This window comes from Pipistrellus hanaki (assembly GCF_964339955.1).
Source record: "Pipistrellus hanaki genome assembly, chromosome: 8".
Lineage (NCBI taxonomy): Eukaryota > Metazoa > Chordata > Mammalia > Chiroptera > Vespertilionidae > Pipistrellus > Pipistrellus hanaki.
In genome coordinates, this window is record NC_140510.1 from 73,057,119 (window position 1) to 73,076,998 (window position 19,880).

General features: G+C 48.6%; 1 protein-coding gene across 5 annotated transcripts in view; it reads left to right on the forward strand.

The window, feature by feature from the left end:
* Positions 1–19,880, forward strand: part of SPATS2L (spermatogenesis associated serine rich 2 like) — a 137,704-nt gene that overhangs the window by 72,887 nt on the left and 44,937 nt on the right. For all 5 annotated transcript variants that reach the window (XM_084893219.1, XM_084893217.1, XM_084893216.1 and 2 more), the window contains one exon: positions 16,614–16,722. In XM_084893219.1, coding sequence (XP_084749345.1) covers positions 16,614–16,722 — 109 coding nt within the window. The remainder of the gene's footprint in view (positions 1–16,613; positions 16,723–19,880) is intronic.

A 19,880-nucleotide genomic window follows, 5' to 3' on the forward strand; every position in this document is an offset into this window, starting at 1 on the left:
TGTTCCTGCCGTCCCACTTCAGAAGCTGACGGGAGAGCTGGCGTTACTTTGAAAGAGGGTGATCTTTAATTTGTAAATATTATCTTCTATCAATCCACGTGACAAGGGCTGCAGAGCCCCTCTAGCTCGATTAGTGAATTCCATCTTCCGGGGTCAAAAGGCTAATAGATTTCTCGGCTCGATAAAATAAATCATAATAAACAATTGAAGATACTGATCATTTATAATTTTACATTGATTTATTTTCAGTACGTTTGTTTCCTTTCGTTACTAGCTTTTATGGCCTTTTTATGATTACTTTGTTTCTCAATCTGTCACGCAGAGCAGTGACATTTTAGTTCTGAAAATTAAGAACAATAACAACTGTGATGTCTCAAGTCCTAAAGTATAAGCTTTGTGAGATCTGAGAGACCCATGTCGAGTTCTTACACAATGTACCGTTGAGCGTGGTGGGAGATGAAATTCTCCCACCTTGCCGTGGAATGAGCCCATCCGTTGTCCCCAGTGGGCCCACTGTCGGATGAGTTGCAAAGGAGAAGGTGCTTTGATGAGGAAATAATTTCTGTCCTCAGGCAGCTTTTAATTCAAAGGAGAAACTAATAATGCAAGGTTTAATATCCAAGACAGCTGGCATTTACAATCGATACTCTGTGACTGTTTTATTTTAAAATATCTTAATATCATTGGATGGAAACCGTAAGGATTTAAGTGGGAAGTATTGTTGGGGTCAGAGTTCAGTCTCCTTGGTGTGATGTGGGTGACCAGTCTCCTGCGTGACCTCCTGACCTCCAGGACCTAGCAAAGGCAGTTTTCTCTCTCTGGTATCCTCCTCACGGGCTCACCCCTCCTCCCCTTCCTTCCCTATACATCCTTTCTCCTTCCTTCTGCTTCCTTCTGCCTTACCTGAATTACCTGGCCTCCGCCCTTCCCTTTGCTTCCGTGGCGTTTCTGCGTTCCGCCTGCAGACAGCACTCCTCGCTGTGAATGTTCGCTGTCTGTCTCCTCCGGGAAGGTGCTGTGCTCCGGGCAGGAGCTGGGCCTTCCACCCAGGCGGCCCCAGCTAGAAGCAGAGATGAGTGGGTAACAAGTGAACGGACATGCCTGCTTGCATAGCTAAGTTCTTTAGAGAGGCATTTCTCACTCACGCTATTTGCCAAATCGCAAGCCTTCCTGAAAATGGAGATACAGGTTAACAGCAGTGTCATCTCATTTCAGTCCTCTCCTTGCTATTAAGTAAAGCAAGTTCTGTCTGAATTGGTTCTAGAAACAGAAACGAGGGTTACCTAGGTGATTCTGTCAAAAAGGCAGCATGTTGTTCTCACGTAGGTTTCATGCTAACAAGTGATGTCTTTTGGTGTGTAACTAATATCCCACCATGACAAAAAGTTTGAAGAAAAACCTGGGAGGGAAGGAGGGAGGGAGGGAGGGAGGGAGGGAAGGAAGGAAGGAAGGAAGGAAGGAAGGAAGGAAGGAAGGAAGGAAGGAAGGAAGGAAGGAATCCCTGTGTGTCGTTTTGTTAAGGAGAGATACCAGAACCAAATATTTGGGCTAATGAGGGATCTTATATTTCGGGCATACTCGCTTTTACAGCTCTTTTCTCAATGACATATTTTTTTTTTAATGAAATTTAACATTGGAAAATCATAGAGAAGCCAAGAATAGGACTTAGTCACTATTTCATTACTTCTCATATGAAACACGAGGGTACCAAGCCAAACTGATTTATAAAATCGTAGATGTAATTCTCAAATGAGTATGAAAGGATTACTGGAACTAGCATGGACAAAATAAAACTTTTAGTTAGGTATTTTCAAGCGTTAGTATAAGTCAGTTTACATAGAACACAATCCAGCAATAAGATTTGGTGATGGAAGGTAAAGGTGGGGTTAATATTCCTGAGTGTCCAGCGATGGACTGAGAACTAAACCCTAAACCACCCTGGAGAACCCAGAGCTCTTGGGAAGTTAGCTCCGGGGAGGGCAAGTCGTGGGGAAAGTGTGCAGTGTGGAGGCAGAAGCAGAGATATCAGCTCCCGATTATTAGTTGAGCGGCCCAGAGCAACTATCTTCCCTTGTGCAGGCCTCAGTTTTCCCCTCTGTAGACTGGGTATAATAATAATAACACCCACTCCACCAACTCATCAAATGCAGTGATAAATGTGGAGCTGCTTTATGAGCTCCTTATCCTATTAACTATGCAGGAACTCATCTGTTTATTTTACAATTTAAAAATGGAAAAGGAGCTCTCGTTAGCATTTTTGTGTGGAACTCAAAATACATATTCCCATGGAACTGAGATTAGAAAGAAAACAAAGAAAACAACAACAAAAAAAAAACCCAGTGAGAAAAAGAACCATGAACACAGACAACAGTATAGTGGAGGCTTAGCATGGGGTGGGGTGAGTGCCAGGGGAGAGGGGCAGGGAGGTGAAGCAAACAGAAAAAAAACACATGAAACTGGACTCAACTCTCTCAAATTCTCTCAAAGGATTGCTGAGCCTCGGGCGAGAAGGAACGCTGTGGGGATGAGGAACAGCTCGGTGTAGAATAGCCCGGCAGAGCTGTACCCCTCGCTGCAGAGGTGAATGGGGCTGTAAACAGAAATCACGCGGAGTCATTAAAATAGTGGAGGAGGAATCGCAGAGGAGGGGAGGGCCTCTTGTCCACGGCGGGAACAGGGAGGGGTCCCCGATGACAGGGACAGGCTGTGTCCTCCTCCGTCCACAGCAGGTGAGCCTGGGTCCCCTTCCACTCCCCTCCCGGACCGGCCTCGGTCAGTCTCACAAAGCACCTCAATGTGGTTCCCGTCTTCCTTCCTCCTGAGGGCCGGGTCTGGCCAGAAAAACCCAGGCCTCTGATTGAAGAGATTTCAGCAGCGGCTGAGAGCGTGCAGAAGAGACCCGCCACCCTTTGAAATACTAACTCCACTGAACAGAGAGAGCTGGCTTCCCGGGACATGGGACAAGCGTTAATGACACGCAGATGTTTCAAAAGACTCGATGGGCAAGCGTTGGGGGCACATTTTAACTTCAGGAGTGTTTAGGGGTGTTTACGTCAATGCAGCCCAACCCTGAAGTTCCAACAGCAAGACCACCAAGCCACACACAAGACCACCAAACCACAGCTTCCTGTTTCCCGGCGGGCAGGTTCTTGTCGCCAGCTTCTCTTAGAAAAGGACTGTTAGGCTCCCCTTCCTAAGACAAGAGAGACGTTTGACAACAGTCATTGCCTGATGCTTATGCACAGAGCTTGCTGTTTTTGTTGCTTGGCAACTGGGAGAGAAAGAGACTTGACAGGGAGTCTGAGGCACTGAATGAATGAGTGGAAATGTCAGCTTCCGTTTCAGGGGATGAGAAGAGATCCACTACTGCGGGATTAGCATCGCCTCGCTTTCTCGCAGCCAGGCGGGGAGAATTCACCGGGTTTCTGTCCTGCTTCTCCCCCCCCCCCCCCCCCCCCCGCCCCCTCCCCTGCCAGCCTCTCACTGCAGCCCGTCCGCTCTGTGGCTGAGATGTACATGTCACACAGATGATTAACGCTCAGGAATACAAGAGCACATCCAAACCTGAAACCTTGGTGGCCGGCAGGAGAAGTTATCTCTGTTGGCCAGCCCTTGGGGTTTATGGGTATTTCACCAACTTTCTGGTTACCTCCCATGACGGTCCTTCACATTCCATTATCCCATTTTCGCAGATGAAAGTATGAGAACACCGCCGTGGTTTCTTCTCTCCGGACCTTGAGCACTAAAAACCTGTCCAGGTGGATGGGATGGGCAGATAGCCAAACGGATGGAGGCGGCACTTGGAAGTGGCCTGCCTGCGGGGTTATTATTGAAACCGCTTCTTCTCTGTGAGCGGTTTCTCTACAACTCCGTTACAAGCCGCTTACAAAAGAAACGGACTTCTTAATTTATTTGTGTACTCCATAGCTCCTGTGACAGTAATAGCATAGACTTCACGTCCCCAAATACGTATGAATTAATATGTAGGCAAATGACTGAGCCAGGATTTTATACTGGTGACTCTCAGCTGTTAGGGCCACAGGAAGAGGGAGCGGGGCATGCATTAGGACGGCTTGGGATAAGCATATTGGTGGGAGAAGCATGTGTGTGTTCATTTGAAGAAAGGTCCGAGACGCCAAGATCGGGCTAGATGAGGGACCGATTTGGGGGGCAGAGGGAGCTAACAGAAGAAAAAATGAGGGGAAGGAAGCACGAGCAGGTAGGGCGAGTCTACAGACCTCCATGCGGGCCTTGCATCTTTGCAGGAAGCGGGAGAAGAAAAGAAAGTGGGGGAGGCGGTGTCAACTGGCAGCGTGGTTCTAGGAAAGTCTCTGCAGGCTGCTGGGGAGTCCTTGGGCCGGAGCTGCCTGCATCCTCCAGACGGGAGCTTTCCCCAGCACCGCATCGCCCCAGGTGTTGGCTGGGGCGTCCTTGAGGGCGGGTGGCGTGGGTCCCGAGGCAGCGGCGGACCCACTGGTGATGGTGGGGCTGCCGGTTGCCTGAGCTTTCCCTAGAGGGAGGTTTCCGTAGCCACACAGCATGAAGGAGAAACGAGAGGTTTGCTTTAGAAAGGAAATACCTATTTGGGAATTCAAACACATAAGTGATTTATATGTTTATTGAAAGGCGTTAATAAAAAAGTTTGAGAACCGCTGTTCTGAAGTAATTAGTAAATTAAATACAAACTTGAGACCTTCCTTTCCCTGAACCAGCTGAGCCATGTGCCACTGAGAGAGGGGAGTCTTCTGACCGGGAATCGAACTGTAACCTCCTGGTTCCTAGGTGGACACTCAACCACTGAGCCATGCCGGCGGGCTAGCATGCCTCTTCTTAAATTGGTAAATCCTATTAAAATAAAAAATAAAAAGGCATGTGGGTGAACATTTGTGGGTGAACACTTCCTCCAAAAAAGGAGTTCTGTGCCTGTTTCCGTTGTATTCAAATGGCCCCCTTCCTGCATGCCACGGTGAGGAATAGCCAGGGCTGATGTAATTGGGAGATTAACTTAACTCCTTCATTCTGGCATCGACCAAAGGGTAATTAACTCCTTTACTCTTGCATTGATCAGCAGTTATTAGCGACTTACACTTTTATGGGACTGTTTATCTGGAAAGTCCTGTGAATGAACGAGGGAAGGCAGCCACAGGGAGGGTGGATGTCGGTAATTACCCTCCCCACCCCCAGCCAAGCAGAGGCCTTAAATCCCAAAGAAGAGGTTTTCACAGAATAGTCTTAAGCTAGAAGCAGAAGATAAATTAAAACTCTCTTACTTTTCCATTCTGATTAAAATACCAAAAACAAATGTCTTGTGAAAATAATGTCGCCTTTTGTGTCTTGACGAATAAATCCAAACATGGATTTCATCAGAGAAGGTATTTACCAAGGCCCTGAGCTGTGTGGGTGTGACAGGCTGGCGGGAAACAGACCTCCAGTGGCCTCAGGCGCTCACACTGCCCTAAATTATGTGCACGTCTAGCTAGTAGTTCTGGGGAACCAGGAAGAATCAAACACAATTATAGAAAACAAGCAGGATTGCGTGCGTGCGTGCCAGATGGGTGAGATGAAATGTGTATGAAGTCCGTGGCTTGTTTCAATAGAGATTAGAGGGGCAGCTGCTACAAATAGCAACCTTTTGAAATATATACACGTGTGTGTGTGCATGTGCATGTGCGTGCGTGCGTGCATGTGTGTGTGTGTGTGTGTGTGTGTGTGTGTCCTGCAAGTGTTGGATTAAAGGTAAGAATTCTGCTATGAAAAATGTATCATAGACAAATCTTAAATTATCAGATTTAAGATAACTTTGGTCATCAGACTTTAATTTCATGATGTTCTTAGATAAGAGAAAAGTCCACTTGAGTATGTATCTCTTGCTTTACACGTTAGGTTATTAGGAATTAAAAGACGTTATATGACTTCTTGATGCTATTGATTTTCGTTTAGTGTTATAACAACTGTTCAATTATTTTCCTCTCCCAAAACTTTAGCGAATTGACAAAGTCTAGCCCCAGAGCTGATGGGAAGAAATCTGGGTGGCGGTTGTGTTTGACCCTTTGAGGCAGATTGTGTTCTCCCGTGGCCACAGCGGGTCCCCATCCGCAGGTGGGTTAGGCCCCTCCCTCGATCGGGAGCTGAGTGGGCTTTTGGAACTCAGTGGCCAGGACAGCAGGAAGGCGGCGGCCCTGTGTGAAGCCAGATGACTCGGCTTCCTCTTCACTGGGTGGGACGATGGCTGCAGACGTGGGCTGCTTCGAGCAGAGTCTGCACATTCTAGTCACTGCACAAGTGGGAGACGGGGTACTCTTGTCACAGAACAATTCGGGGTGCGTCAGCCTGAAAGTAAGCTCCCTGGGAGGCAGGCACGGATGTGGCTCCCAGAAGTTCCCGTGCCAGCTCAGACTCCTCTCGTGGATGTGCGGGTTCCAGCCCAGGCAGGCGGCCCCACGGCCCTCGGCTCCGATCGGCCACCTCTGCTGCTTCAGCAGGACCACGCAGAGGGGCTGCACCCTGGCAAGCCTGGGAAGCGCAGCTTGTGAAAAACTGCCGCAGAGCCCGTGTCTACACATACAACATGGAGTCCTGGGGCACACCCCGTTTCCGTGGAGAAAGCGAAAGGCTGAGCTTGTCTGTTTGATGTTCACCAGGGGCGGAACCAGAACCAAGGATTGGCAGCATCTCGCATCCCCTTTCTGGCCACATCCTCTTGTCATCTCCCTCCCTCCGCCCCTCGCTCTCTCTAACATCTGCTGTTTGTTCTCCGAAGAACCTCTCGTCCCTGGCCGCCCGCCCACCGTCCTCCCCATCACAGACCACAGGTGCCTTGAGTCTGCGGCTGGATGAGTCTCAGCTGTGATGCTCCTGCTGTGACCGTGGGGCCTTCCTTTGCTCTGCGCCTGCTCCTCGCTTACTGAGAGTCGCTAGGGAAAGCCATGCCAGCTGGCCCCGTGACAGCACTGTGCTGTCAGCGCTCGTGGGCCTTCGTCCCGCTCAGTGTCCTTCCATTCATCCAGGCCATTTCCTCCCCAGCCCCAGAGAGCCGCTCTCAACCTCGTCCCACTGTTTTAGCCCTAAGCGGAACCTACAAATGCTCACCCAGAGGAAATGGTTGGCTTAAAGGTCCTCTCCACAATCTCAAAGTGTTATTGTATATTCACTCTCCGTTTTCTCTTCTCCTCCTTTCTCAGAATTCTGAGAACCATCCCCCATCTCCTCCTCCTTTCCAAAGCTTGCTTTCCACGTGGATTTTGGTATCTTTTTTCTTTTCTTCCCTTCCCTTCCCTTCACTTTGCATTTCCTCTGAGACTTTGTTGCATAATTTATCTCCTGTCTTGCCTCCCTTTCTTCACATTCTTCCTAGTGGCTGGCGCCTTCCCTGGTTAGTGAAGCAGCCCAGTGCTTCGGGGGATTGTGATTGAGATGGTTGCAGGAAGGCTTTGCCCCGGTGAAGGGCAAGGGGAATGAAAGGATGGAGAACAGGTGAGGTTCAGAGGGATTTCGTTGTCAGAGTGACTCCTGAGTTAGTTGTTATTTACGACTCTGCCTTCTTCTCCTACTGTTCTGTCAGCTCCTTGGGGCAGAGGCTGTCAGGTTTATCTCACTTTCCGGCAGAAATACCTGGCTTGAATGAACAGAATTCCTTCAAAACGTGTGGGTTTGGGGAAAGAGAACAGCTCTCCGGAAGGGGTAATTTTTAAACACAGGAGCGTTGGTGGGAAAGAGAAAGACATCTTCCTGTCGGAGGACCAAAGGAGTCAACTTCCGTTCCTCAGCACGTGGTCCATGGTGTTAGGTTCCTGTCGCTGCAGCCAATGGCCACAACATAGTGCATTCAAACAACACACATTTTCTCTCTGACAGCTTTGGAGTTCTGGGTGGGTCTTACTGGGCTGAACTCCGGGGTGGGTAGGCTGCATTCCTTTCTGGCTCTCAGGGAGAACTGTTCCCTTGCCTTTTCCAGCTTCCATGAGCTGTCTGCATTCCTCAGCTCATGATCACCTTTCATCTCCAGACACAGCAATGGCGGGTCAAGTCTTTGTCACATGGCATCTCTGGAACCCTCTCTCCTTCCTTCTTCCTCCTTCCTCCTTCCTCCTTCCATGTATAAGGCCCCTTGTGGTTATATCAGGCCCACTGAGAGCTTCCCGGATAACCTCCCCATCTCCGGGTCAGCTGACTAACAGCCTCCTCAATGCTGTCCGCAGCCCTAACCTGCCATGTGACCTAACATGCCCACAGGTTCCGGGCGGTCAGGGCATAGAGGCCTTCGGGGAGGCCTCTGCCCGCCACCTCCTTGAACAAACAGCATCTGCATCGCCTGGGAGCTTGTTAGAGATGCAGGATCCTGGGCCCCACCCAAGCTTCTGACGCAGACTCAGCATTCTAATCAGTCCCCAGGAAGGTGCTTTCAAGTTTGAGAAGCCACAGCTAGATGATCGCAAAGCCTCGCTTTAAACTTCCCATGATTCTGTGAAAACCGCATTTCCTCCACCTTCCAATCTTCATTTTTTTCCTTCTTATCCTGGTTTCCTGCCAAAAAAAAAAAAAAAGAAAAAAGTTAATTTTGATTTGTACCCTTGGTGTTAATTCCCCAGAAGTCAGCCAACTAGAACACGACAACAACTCATGCATATATTTTTGCTGGCAGACAGTAGATGCTGGGAAAGGCAATTAAATTATGGAATTATCCATGATGCGGAGGTACTGGTCTGCGAAGAGTATTTTCTTCCCCGAGAAGACTCGCGGGAGACCTGCCTTCATTAGTGTGAAGACAGTGTTAGTGGCCCGGCCAGTGAAGCAGAGCGAGCTGTTCCTAGGGTGTCTCCGAGTGGCTCAGCCTTTGAGAAATGTGACCAGAGCTGATTATAAAATTCCTTTCAAAGTTTCAGGAACGGCAAACCCGTGAATCACGCTGGTTTTCACTGGTGGGAAAGGCGGCTGCTGTCTGGGTGACTGCTGTCCTTCCGGCAGGGATAGGATTGAGCTCCCCTCCCAGACCACAGGCTGCTGGAGGAGGCTAGGACCAGGCAGAGGCTGCTCCTGGGACCTGGGCGCTCGCCTTACATCTTGGGCTTGAGCGCTTTCTAATACCGAGTGATGCTTTGTGCTGAATCCAGAGATGCAGTGAAAGAAAAGTGAATGAGTAAACTGGAATGTTTCCGCGGCCATCGTATTAGACTCTCTACTTCCTTTTGTTCATTTATTCCTTCATCTGTTTGTTCAACAAACATTTATGGATCATCTGCTGAAGGCCATCCATTGTTCCCGGCCCTGTGGCTATAAAGATACGGTCCCTGTCACTCAGGAACTCACATCCCAGGGAGGCAAAGGGTCACATCCGTGAATAATGATGGCAGCGCGAGGGCCGGCAGAGGTATGTGAGCAGGTCAGGCATCTCTCATCTCCCACGTCATTGCCGGTTAGTGGAATTTATCTTTGGCATGGCCCCTTTCTCCCCTTTGCCAGCTGGACTCATTATTGGGCTTTATTGTTGTGTTGTCATCCCTAGCTGCTACTGTCGCCTCTAGGCTCTTTGCTGCTTGTTCTAGAAAGTGAAACCCTCTCAAACTAGTGCAGGTAGAAAGAGGGTTATTACCAAGGTCTGGTGGGGCCTCGAGGGGGCTTCAGGAAAAGTCCAGGAAGCAGGAAAGGCAGGGAGCAAGGCAGCTCCAAAGGCCCCTGCTCGCCCCTTCGTGTGGGGTAGAGCAGCCCCCACTGCAGAGGATCTGACTGGGCCACTCTTCTCTTCGGCCAGGCTGCTTCCTGACACTGTGACATCATTCCTGTGTTCTGATAGCCGCCTTCCTGTCACTCGCTTTGCATAAATTGCAATTACATAAACACTGAGTGGCCAGATTGTTATGATCTCTTAACGCATAATAATCTGGCCACTCATTGTGTGTGTGTGTGTGTGTGTGTGTGTGTGTGTATTTACTCTATTAGAGGCCAGGTGCATGAATTCGTGCATGGGTGGGGTCCAGCCAGCCTGGCCAGGGAGAGGGGACATGGGCCTGCCTGCTGGTCAAACTCCTGGTCGAGGGGACAATTTGCATATTAGCCTTTTATTATATAGGATACACACTAAGTGGCCAGATTATTATGCGTTCAGAGATTATAATCATCTGGACACTCCGTGTATATTTAAATTTACATGATTACATCTGGTTTCCTCTCTAGGTGTGTAATGACTGTAGCTGTTTTGTGACTGCTCTATCCAGCCTTGGATAAATAAAGAGAGAATGAGAGGGAGAAAAACTAAGTGTTGTTAGTGACCCCCGAGAGGGGCTTTCTGTGTCCCCGTCGGCTTGCAGCAAGGGGAGCGGGATCGAGGAGAGCCTCGGTCCCCTGTCACCCACCGACCTGTGGAGGGAGGTGTACAGGGCCGTCTCCCCAAATGAGTCTTGGCCAACATACTCGCCACGTGTTCTTCCAATTGCACAGACACGCCAGCCTTCGCACCCGAGAGACCCTTCTCCTTCGTGGCCCAGTGTGAATGCCCCCACCTTTTTCTTTTTAAAATGTGTTGAGCAGCTAATGTATGCCCAGTCCTTTCTCAGACACTTTCATGTATCATGTCTTCATTGTCACAGAGACTCTAGCAAGTAAGATTCTCGTTTTTACTGCCCCAGAACCACCAGATCTCAATTAGTTAAGCAGTTCATCCAAGGTCATAGAGCTGGCCCGTGGCAGAGCCAGGAATAGGACCCGGATGTGTTGAATCCCAAAGCTCCTTCCTTGCCATTTGGCTGCTCCTCGAGAAAGGATCCTCGCCTCCCCGGCGGACTGGCCTGAGGCTTCTCTGAGAACCACCGCGCCTTGTTCCTAGACACACAGCATGAGCACATACTTCCCGGCATAGACGGCCAGGCTCCTCGCCTCCCTGTCCCTCCCCGGGGGGAGAGGGGGGGTGGTGGTGGTGAAGAAAGGGGCTGCATCTGCTTCCCCTCCCTGTCCTCCGCACCTGTCACTCACTGGGAGCTCACCCACTATCTGTCTGCTGGGCTGAGCTGCGGAAGGATAGGTAGTTACTATGCCATTTCATATTTTTAAAATATATTTTTATTGATTTCAGAGAGAGGAAGGGAGAGGGAGAGAGATAGAAACATCAATGATGAGAGAAAATCATGGATCAGCTGCCTCCTGCATGCCCCACACTGGGGATGGAGCCTGCAACCCGGGCATGTGCCCTGACCGGGAATCAAATTGTGACCTCCTGGCTCATAGGTTGACGCTCAACCCCTGAGCCATGCCGGCCAGGCTCACTTTATACTTTTAAAACGCCACAAAACACCATGAGTATGTTCTAAAGAGAGCAAAATTATCGAGTCTTACAAATATTTTTCCCTCTCTGTTACTGAAATTGAAGGAACATATGTGTATTCTTCCTGCCCATGTAATGTTTAGTTACATCGCAGTCAGCGGAGTCTGTTACTGTGGAAGGTAAAAACGCTGGTGACTCAAGGCAGCCGCCTGGTGTACCTACACATTGGCATGCTCTCCTCCAAGTGGGCATGGTGATCCTGCACCAAGTGTCTGAGAGGAGGAGTCTGCGCTCTCTGCCTGGGAGACAGTGTGTACCAAACATGTGGATATAGAGTAACAGGTGCTAAGTGTTAAGAGAGACCTCCTGCTTCCCAGCCCTGTGCTCAGTGGTTGATGTCCACCTGTGAACCAAGAGGTCACGGTTTGATTTTCATCAGGACACATGCCTGGGTTGTGTGCTCAATCCTCACTAGGGGGCATGCAGAAGGCAGCTGATCCATGATTCTCTCTCATCATTGATGTATCTGTCTCTCCCTTTAAAACAATGAGAGAGAGAGAGAGAGAGAGAGAGAGAGAGAGAGAGAGAGACCTACTGCTCAGGGCTGTGGGAATTGAAAGGCAGCAGGGATGACCTCTGAAAGGGATGGGGAGGAGGACTTCATGGGACACATGGCATTTCAGCTGGAATGTAAGGTTCAGACAAACACACACAGCTCAGGTCAGAGGCAGAATGCACAGCAGTGGGGGTGGGAGGCCAGCACTGGGCTGTGCTTGTCCGTAAAGGGCAGAGCAGGAGGGGCGCTGGGAGAGCAGGTTGGAGCCCCGCTGCTCATGGCCCCGAGTGCCAGGTGGTAGAGACTGGCTTCGTTCTCAGGAAGGAAGGTGGTGAAGGGCCGCCGTTCTGCTCTGGGCAGAGCCGTCTGGCAGCGAGGGGGGAGGGGGTGGATTTGTGGGGAGAGCCTGGAGCAGAGGGAGTGGGGTTTATGTTTATGTGATCATGCTGGGTCTTTACTGATCACACCGCTGTGCGGGTAGACTGAACACGGGTCTGACCCATCTCTGAAACCCAGGCACAGTCTCAATGACTCATGGGCGAGGCGGAAGGATTTCTAAGGAGCCATCCCAGACAGGCTCACAAAGTGCACAGTGTGAAGGAGGAAGCTGCTAGCAGCTCTAACACCGGACCACGGGGTCCAGAGGAGGGAGGGGAAGGTAGGAAGCTGCAGTGGAAAGGCTATGGAAGCCCAGCCTCTGCTTGGTGAGGGCGCGATGCCAGCAGGCGGGCCTGAGGCAGAACGGGCCAAAACCTGCCCGGCCAGATAGGAAGCCCCAGAGAGAGGAGGGAAGGGGAGCTTAACACGCTGAAGGCGAAACCATAACCACTTTTGAGGTGCAAAGGGCCAGTTTCTAAAGCAGGGGAACGTGATTTGGGAAAGGCAAGGCGGTTGCTAAGCCAATTGCTAATAAGGGCTCCTGATTGTCAGCCTGCGCCCGCTGGCTGCCTGGCTGGCCGGGTGCCTGGCGGCCCCGCCGGGCCCACTGATTTATGGCATCAGTACCCCAGAGGGATGCAGAGGAGTGCAGCTCCGAGCAGTGGGCTTGGGTGTGAAGCTGCAGCAGCAGGCACATCAGCCGCTGCCCGTTTAGAGCCTTAGGATGGGACTGCCTCTTAGTGATGCTGTGGGGTTCCTGTGTTTTTATGCGCACGTGTGTGTGCACACGGTTTCACCATCTTTCTCACCATTGTTTTCTCAGGAAAGTAAGGGTAGTGACTATGAATAAGAAGGTGGTGGGACGACACCACGCCCTTCACATCCACAGAGTTCAGTGATGAAAGCAGAAACGGTGTGGCCCAGAATCTCACTGGAATTCGATGTCACCACAGGATATCCAAGAATAAGCAGAAGCTATTGTTTCCCTCTTTCTCTTACTTTTTAAAAAACTTGATATTCCCGCCGAGGTGAAGTGTCTTCCTCTGGGATTCATATGCAATATTCACAGTTAGATTTGCTGTCAGAATTCCGTTGTTGATAATGTTCTAAGGATACGTTCAGAGCTAGGATGTGTAAGATGACCAGATGGATGTTTTCTATATCCAACTATGGTGGTTGTTGTATAAACATCTAAAAAGGAAGTGTCTATGAGCCATGGGTGATACTGTGTTTTGCTTTAACCTGACACAGTGTATTATGTTCTGTAGGGGAGAGACTGGAAACAGGTAGAACCGTTAGTTATACTTATTCCATAGCTAGAGGCCTGGCGCATGGAATTCGTACATGGGTAGGGTCCCTAGGCCTCGCCAGCGATCAGTGGGACAATGCCCCCCCCATCCTCCCTCCCCACCCCCCGCTGGTACCCACCTTGGCTGGTCTGGGGCCTGCGGTCTAGGGGCAGCTCTTACATTGAGCATCTGCCCCCTGGTGGTCAGTGCATGTCATAGCAAGTGGTTGCTCTGCCGTTTGGTCAATTTGCATATTAGGCTTTTATTATAAAGGATTGTGGGTCTTTACTGATCACACAGCTGTGTAGGGGGGTTGAGAACTCTGGTCTAATGATACTACTGATGACCCTGGAACAACGCAAGGGTAGTGGGTTACTGGCATGCCCCTCCCTCTTCCCCGCACAGTCAAGAATTGGAGGGTAACGTTTGACTCCCCAAAAATGTAACTACTAATAAGCCTACTGCTGACCGAAAGCCAATAATGTACACACTTAACACATCTTTGTATGTTACATGTATTATTCTGTATTCATACACTAAAGTAAGCTAGAGAAAAGAAAGTGGTATGGAGAAAATCAAATGAAAGAAAAAATAACTTTACAATATTTATTTAGAAAAATCCAAATCTAAGTTCAAACCCAGGTATAATGTAGTTAATGTCATTAATAACTAAGCATTGTATTATTTAGAAGAGCATGGCTGAAGTGGTAATAATAATGGTGATTATTAAGAAATTCTGTGTAATGCTAACCAACTAGAGTGGGTTGAAATGCTGGAATTTTATTTTAAAGAACTACGTTAGAAGGGTCGCATGTAATGTTTAGATATCCAAGGCTCTGGTAAATACGGGGCCACTGTAGTTCTAGTTGGGCACACGCTGATAATGACTTCCCTGGATTGGATGTAGGTTTGTTCTTGTTTTTCTCCTCATCTTAACTTCTTTTAAAAAGAGGGGGAAATGGGAAGATATTGGCCAAGGGGTACAAACTTCCAGTTATAAGATTTAACAAGGTCTGGGGATCTCATGTACAACATGGTGATTGTATCTAATAATACTGTATCTTGTATTTGAAAGTTGAAAGTAGATCTTAAATGTTCTCACCACAAAAATAAATGGTAATTATGTGATGAGATGGAGATGCTAGCTAATGCTGTAGTGGTAATCGTTTTTGCAATATATAAGTATATAAAATCAACACCTTAACTTGCATTTACATATAAATTTTCTATATGTGACCATGGTTGTTGTATAAACATCTGAAAAGGAAGTGTCTATGAGCCATGGTTGATATTGTGTTTTGCTTTAACCCAACAAACACAGTGTATTATGTTCTGCAGAGGAGAGACGGCAGAACATAACACACACACACACACACAGATATATATATATATATATATATATATATATATATATAGAGAGAGAGAGAGAGAGAGTTATCTTTTTTTTAACACAATCAATGAGTAAGAACAACTTAATAGAAGGTCCTGTCAGCATCCTTGAGGGATGCTCAGAAGACCTGCATCCTTTGCACAGCCCCGTGGGCCCTACATGGTCTGGTCCCTGCCATCTCTGGCCTATCTTACCCTCTAAAAGCCCCACCCTTTGCCTCCCTCCTAAGTTACCTCCAGCCACTCTCCTCATCTGCACCTTACTTCTCATTCATGCTGGCCCCTCTGCCTAAAATGCCTTTCCCCTTACCTCCCATCATCTCTTCTCACTTCACATCTCTGCATACCTGCATAAAGGCATGCATGTCTTCCTGTCATAAGATTTTATGGATTTTATCACCGTGTGCTGGCATATGTTTGTGTGATCATCTGATGAGTGTGTACATTTCTCTCTAGACTGTAAGTTCCAGGAAGTTTGATGCCTTGTCACACAACAGACATTCAAAAAATAGTCACTGAATGGATTTTTTAAAAGAGAGAAAAAAAACAACTTAGATTTGAAGCAGTTACTGTTTTTCAATACAGAGGCTAGAAAAACTAAGAACCATAAAGTGTGAGAATAGAAAAAAAAACCACAGAGAAATCTTGAATCACATATGCAAATACATATGTTGTAGGAGTCCTCAGTAAACACCACAGAGTCAGCGGTTTTGAGTGTTAAGATTCAAATCCAGCTTTCTGATCTGTAGTGTCAGAGCCTCTATAATCTAAATTCTCATATGTACAGCTCTGTACGGAGAAGGCTACCTGTTTCCTAACATAATAACTAAATGTTCTAGTCAATGGAGCCACATTACCTCCATACCCATACAACCCATAAGCCATGAATCTGATTACAGTGAACTGCAGGCAACTCACAGACTCAACTGGTCACACCATGGATGTAAACACTGAAGATTGTGCCTCGGTCACCCCTTTGATGCCACTTACCTTGGCACCAGGCAGCACCCTCGTATTTGTCCGTAGCAGCTGCAGTAATCTCCTTGACAGGAAGCTGGGGAGCCAGGCTTTGCTAACGTGGATAGAGCACCCCATGGCAATTGCCGGGGAGGTAGAGATCAGTCCTGCTAAGCCAGACTATTTTTGACTAAGAAATACATACAGGCCATTAAAAATTGACTGTCAGCCTAATCTCATGCACTCCTTTGCTCTCACGTATGTATTTGCTGTGTTGGAAATGCTTGGTTTTCACACGTGTGTTTGGGAGCATTTTCTGCCCTGTGGCTAAGACTGCCATTTCGAACAACGCAATGCCCACGTTTCTCCGTCTCTGTAAACCGCGGTGGAGTTCCCAGCACACCGGTGGCCTCGGGGTGACAGTTTCCACTGTGCGGAGTGGAGACCCTGAGTCCACGAGGCCCAGAGACCCCCTGGAGCCAGGGAAGGGAGAGCCCGGACAGAGCACATCCATATCCCCCCGCACACACATCGGTGTGCATCTGGAGCCCCGGGGAGGGTAGCTGGCTTTTCACACTCGCCGTTGGAGTCCCAACAAAGGGACCGTTGTAAGACATGTGGGCACAGCACCGGGTGTCCGGGTGGTTGCAGGGTGCGCTCCCGCTGGCCGGAACGCCTGCACAGGCTGAGGGCCCAGGCCTTTCCCACACCTGCCATTGCGTCCGATGAGAGATCCCCGAGTGGGAGATGTTTAAATCGCTTCCCTTCCTCCCCCCTCCTCCCCTCCCAGATCTATGCGGTCCGCTCTGTGGTTCCCAACAAGAGCAACAACGAGATCGTGCTGGTGCTGCAGCAGTTTGACTTCAACGTGGACAAGGCCGTGCAGGCCTTCGTGGACGGTGAGTGCGGCCGGGCCGGGGACGTCAGAGCTGTGTGCCCGGGGCTTCCACACGGGCTCCTAAGTGCCCTGAATACCCACTCGTCACTGATGCTTTCTCATGAGAACAGGCATGTTGGGAGACACACAGACATACCCAACAAGAACACAACTTAGCGTTTCTTCCATCGTTACCAGTGGGAAAACACTACAGATGTTTTCTAAGTGTTTCCTAAAGGATTCCTGTAGTGCTGCTGTAATGCCACTGCTGCCAGTCATTCGTGTTTGTTACTGAACACGCGCTTCATCTGACGGTGTCCTGTGCCTGGAGGGGAAGGACTCGCTCCGACCTGGGGCGTTGTCTTTCTCCTTGGCTCTACGACTGGAATCCTTGAGGGTGATGCTTTAGGATCCGAGGGGACTGGTTTATTCTTTGATCGCCTTACTTTTTTATTTTGAATTTGCCTAATTAATTGGAATATCAGTTCATCTCCTCTATTTCTAGAACCTTTTTGCCTTTTTTTTTTTTTTTAATTGTCTTTTAGAAAGCCCATTGCCAGTGATGTTATAGAATCTCAAGTCTCGGGATGTTTTTTCCTGTAAGTGTATCGCCTACTGCGTTAGATCTGCAGACTAGGACACGCTCTTCTCCTAATCACAGGAAATACGTTTCCCAGATGAACAGAGATCGCAGGCCCGCCCTTGGCTGTCACAGGCCTCTGGTCCCGTGTCAGCCTCTGTTTTGTCAATACGGACTGGCTCACCGTAATCTGAAGGATGAGGTCAGGGAAGACTTAGTGCGCCTCTCAACCACATCCTATTTGCACTGCTTGTTTAGGATACTGTGACCTGCTCATTTTCCTCAGAATAGAATAATTGTCCGAAGTTCCGACCAGTAGAATTGCCTTTCAGACAAGGTCTTGGAACCAGGCAACAGGCTCGCACTCTGATGTAGGCAGCCAAGGTCTAAGGTCCTAATTGAATTTAAAAATGATTATCATTCAAAATAGACCTGCAGGCAGACCCACAGTGCACAGCTTTCCTGCTTTTCCCTGATTCAGGGACCAGCAGATAGGGAATCTGTAACCACCAACAACAAATAGTAGAGAGCGCCATATTAACCAGGCGTTGTGGCTTCCAGGCCAATGTGTCTTCAAAAAGAAAACGTTGGGCCCTAGCCAGTGTAGCTCAGTGGATAGAGCATCGGCCGGAGGAATGAAGGGTCCTGGGTTCTGTTCTGGTCAAGGGCACATGCCCAGGTTGCCAGGCTCAATTCCCAGTAGGCAGCCTTCAATGATGCTCTCCCATCATTGATGTTTCTATCTCTCTCTCCCTCTCCCTTTCTCTCTGAAATCAATAATTACGTGTGTGTGTGTGTGTGTGTGTGTGTGTGTTTTAAATTTATTAAAAAGAAAATGTTGGAGCCACACACATCCTGGCTCAGACACACTGTTCGGGTTTCCCCTGGCAGCATCGCTCGAATGGAACCGGAGCCTCGGGAAAGGGTTAGGGCGACTGTCCCCTCCCCCACGGGCTTGTGGCCCACAGTGAAGGTTTCACTAGAGTGACCCCGAGGAAGCGCGCGGACGCTGGTGACTAGTCACGGCCGGAGCCCGGGGTGTTGACAGAGAGCACCTTGCTGGTCCTTCCTGGAATGCTCTCCTTGTCCGGGTCGCGGTCTCATTAAATAAAACCCTCACCGATGGCTGAGGAGCCCGTGCCGCTGTGGCTGGGGACCCATCACACAGCTTGTTTAAAAGCCACGGGGAATCAAAACTACGTGTCAGCAACCACTTACGTGGCATATTAACAGCGCTCCTTCCGAGTGGCCCAGGAAACCCCAAGCATTTTCAGTGTAATTAAACTTTAACAGTGACAGTTTCACAATCCCCTGCAAACATGGTTACTTCTTCTTCAGAATTACCCTCCAGAAGCTCTTTTTTTTTTTTTTTTTTTTTTTTAAATACGGCGAGTAGAATTTATGTCAAAATATGAAAACCAGAGGAAGGATTGAGTATTGCCATTGAAAAAGCAGGAAGCAATTTACTTCCTTCCTCTGCTTAAAAAGGGCAGTCTTTTGACATTTTAAAAAATGTTATTTAAAAACCTGAAGCTTATCTAGGAGTGAGGGCCACCGCTGGTGAGACTTACCCAGAAACCCAATGAAAGGGTCTTCCTCAAGTTCTTCAAGAGGGAAATCTGTGAAGCATTAGTTCTTCGGGAAAATCGGAGGAAGGCCAGGCCAGTTAACAGAAAGTCTGAACTGTGGTGCACTTTTAAGTGCAGCGTTATTATTTCAAGTACAAGTAACTCAAAAAAGCCTGTGAGGGCCGCTGAGTCAGAAACATTGAGTAGACAGGACTAATTAGCCCGTCTGAACATTAGTCAAAGCAACGCCGCCTCTGCTTACCCAACAGTGCCAGCAGACTCCATAACTGGGACCCGGCTAATTTGAAATTTCTTACAAAGCCCAAGCTCAAGTTTATCTTTGTTTGGCCAACACACTCCTTGCAGAGAACTACTACAGTGAAATGAGATTGTATGAGAATGCTTACTCTTGGAGAAGTAACTGCTTAATATGAAGAAAGCTAATGCACTCATTACCAATAAGTTATTGTTGAAATTACCCCCCAGCTCAGCTGGAATGAGGGGAAGAACTTTGCTAGAATAGGTGGAAGCATTTACTTGAGCAAAAGATTAATACATGCATACATACATACATACATACATATATACATACAAACAACAAGGTTGTGTAACATACCAGGGTAGGCTTTTCCTCTGAGCCTGAGTGGTTCCACATGTGTGAGTGGCATTGACAGAGCCTGGCACTGTTGTCATTTGATGAACTTCTGTTTCAAAGTGGGCGCCTGGCAAAGATCACCCCCTACCTTTCCCCCGGATGAGCGCAAAGCTCACATCAGCTGGTCTGGCCTGTCACCCTGCAAACCGTGAACACAGTCAAGGCAGGGAAAAGAGCAGGAATGGCCAAACAAAAACCCGTGATTCACATGGTCAATAACACTCAAAACCCCACCTTTGGCCCGGAAGGTTAGAGGCCTTTCGACACATCTATCCAACAGAATAATTTTAATTCTACTTACGGCAACACAGCTAGCAGAAAATTCTCAAGATGTATTTCATTTTCCCTAAGACAGCATAATGACCAAGAAAAATAAG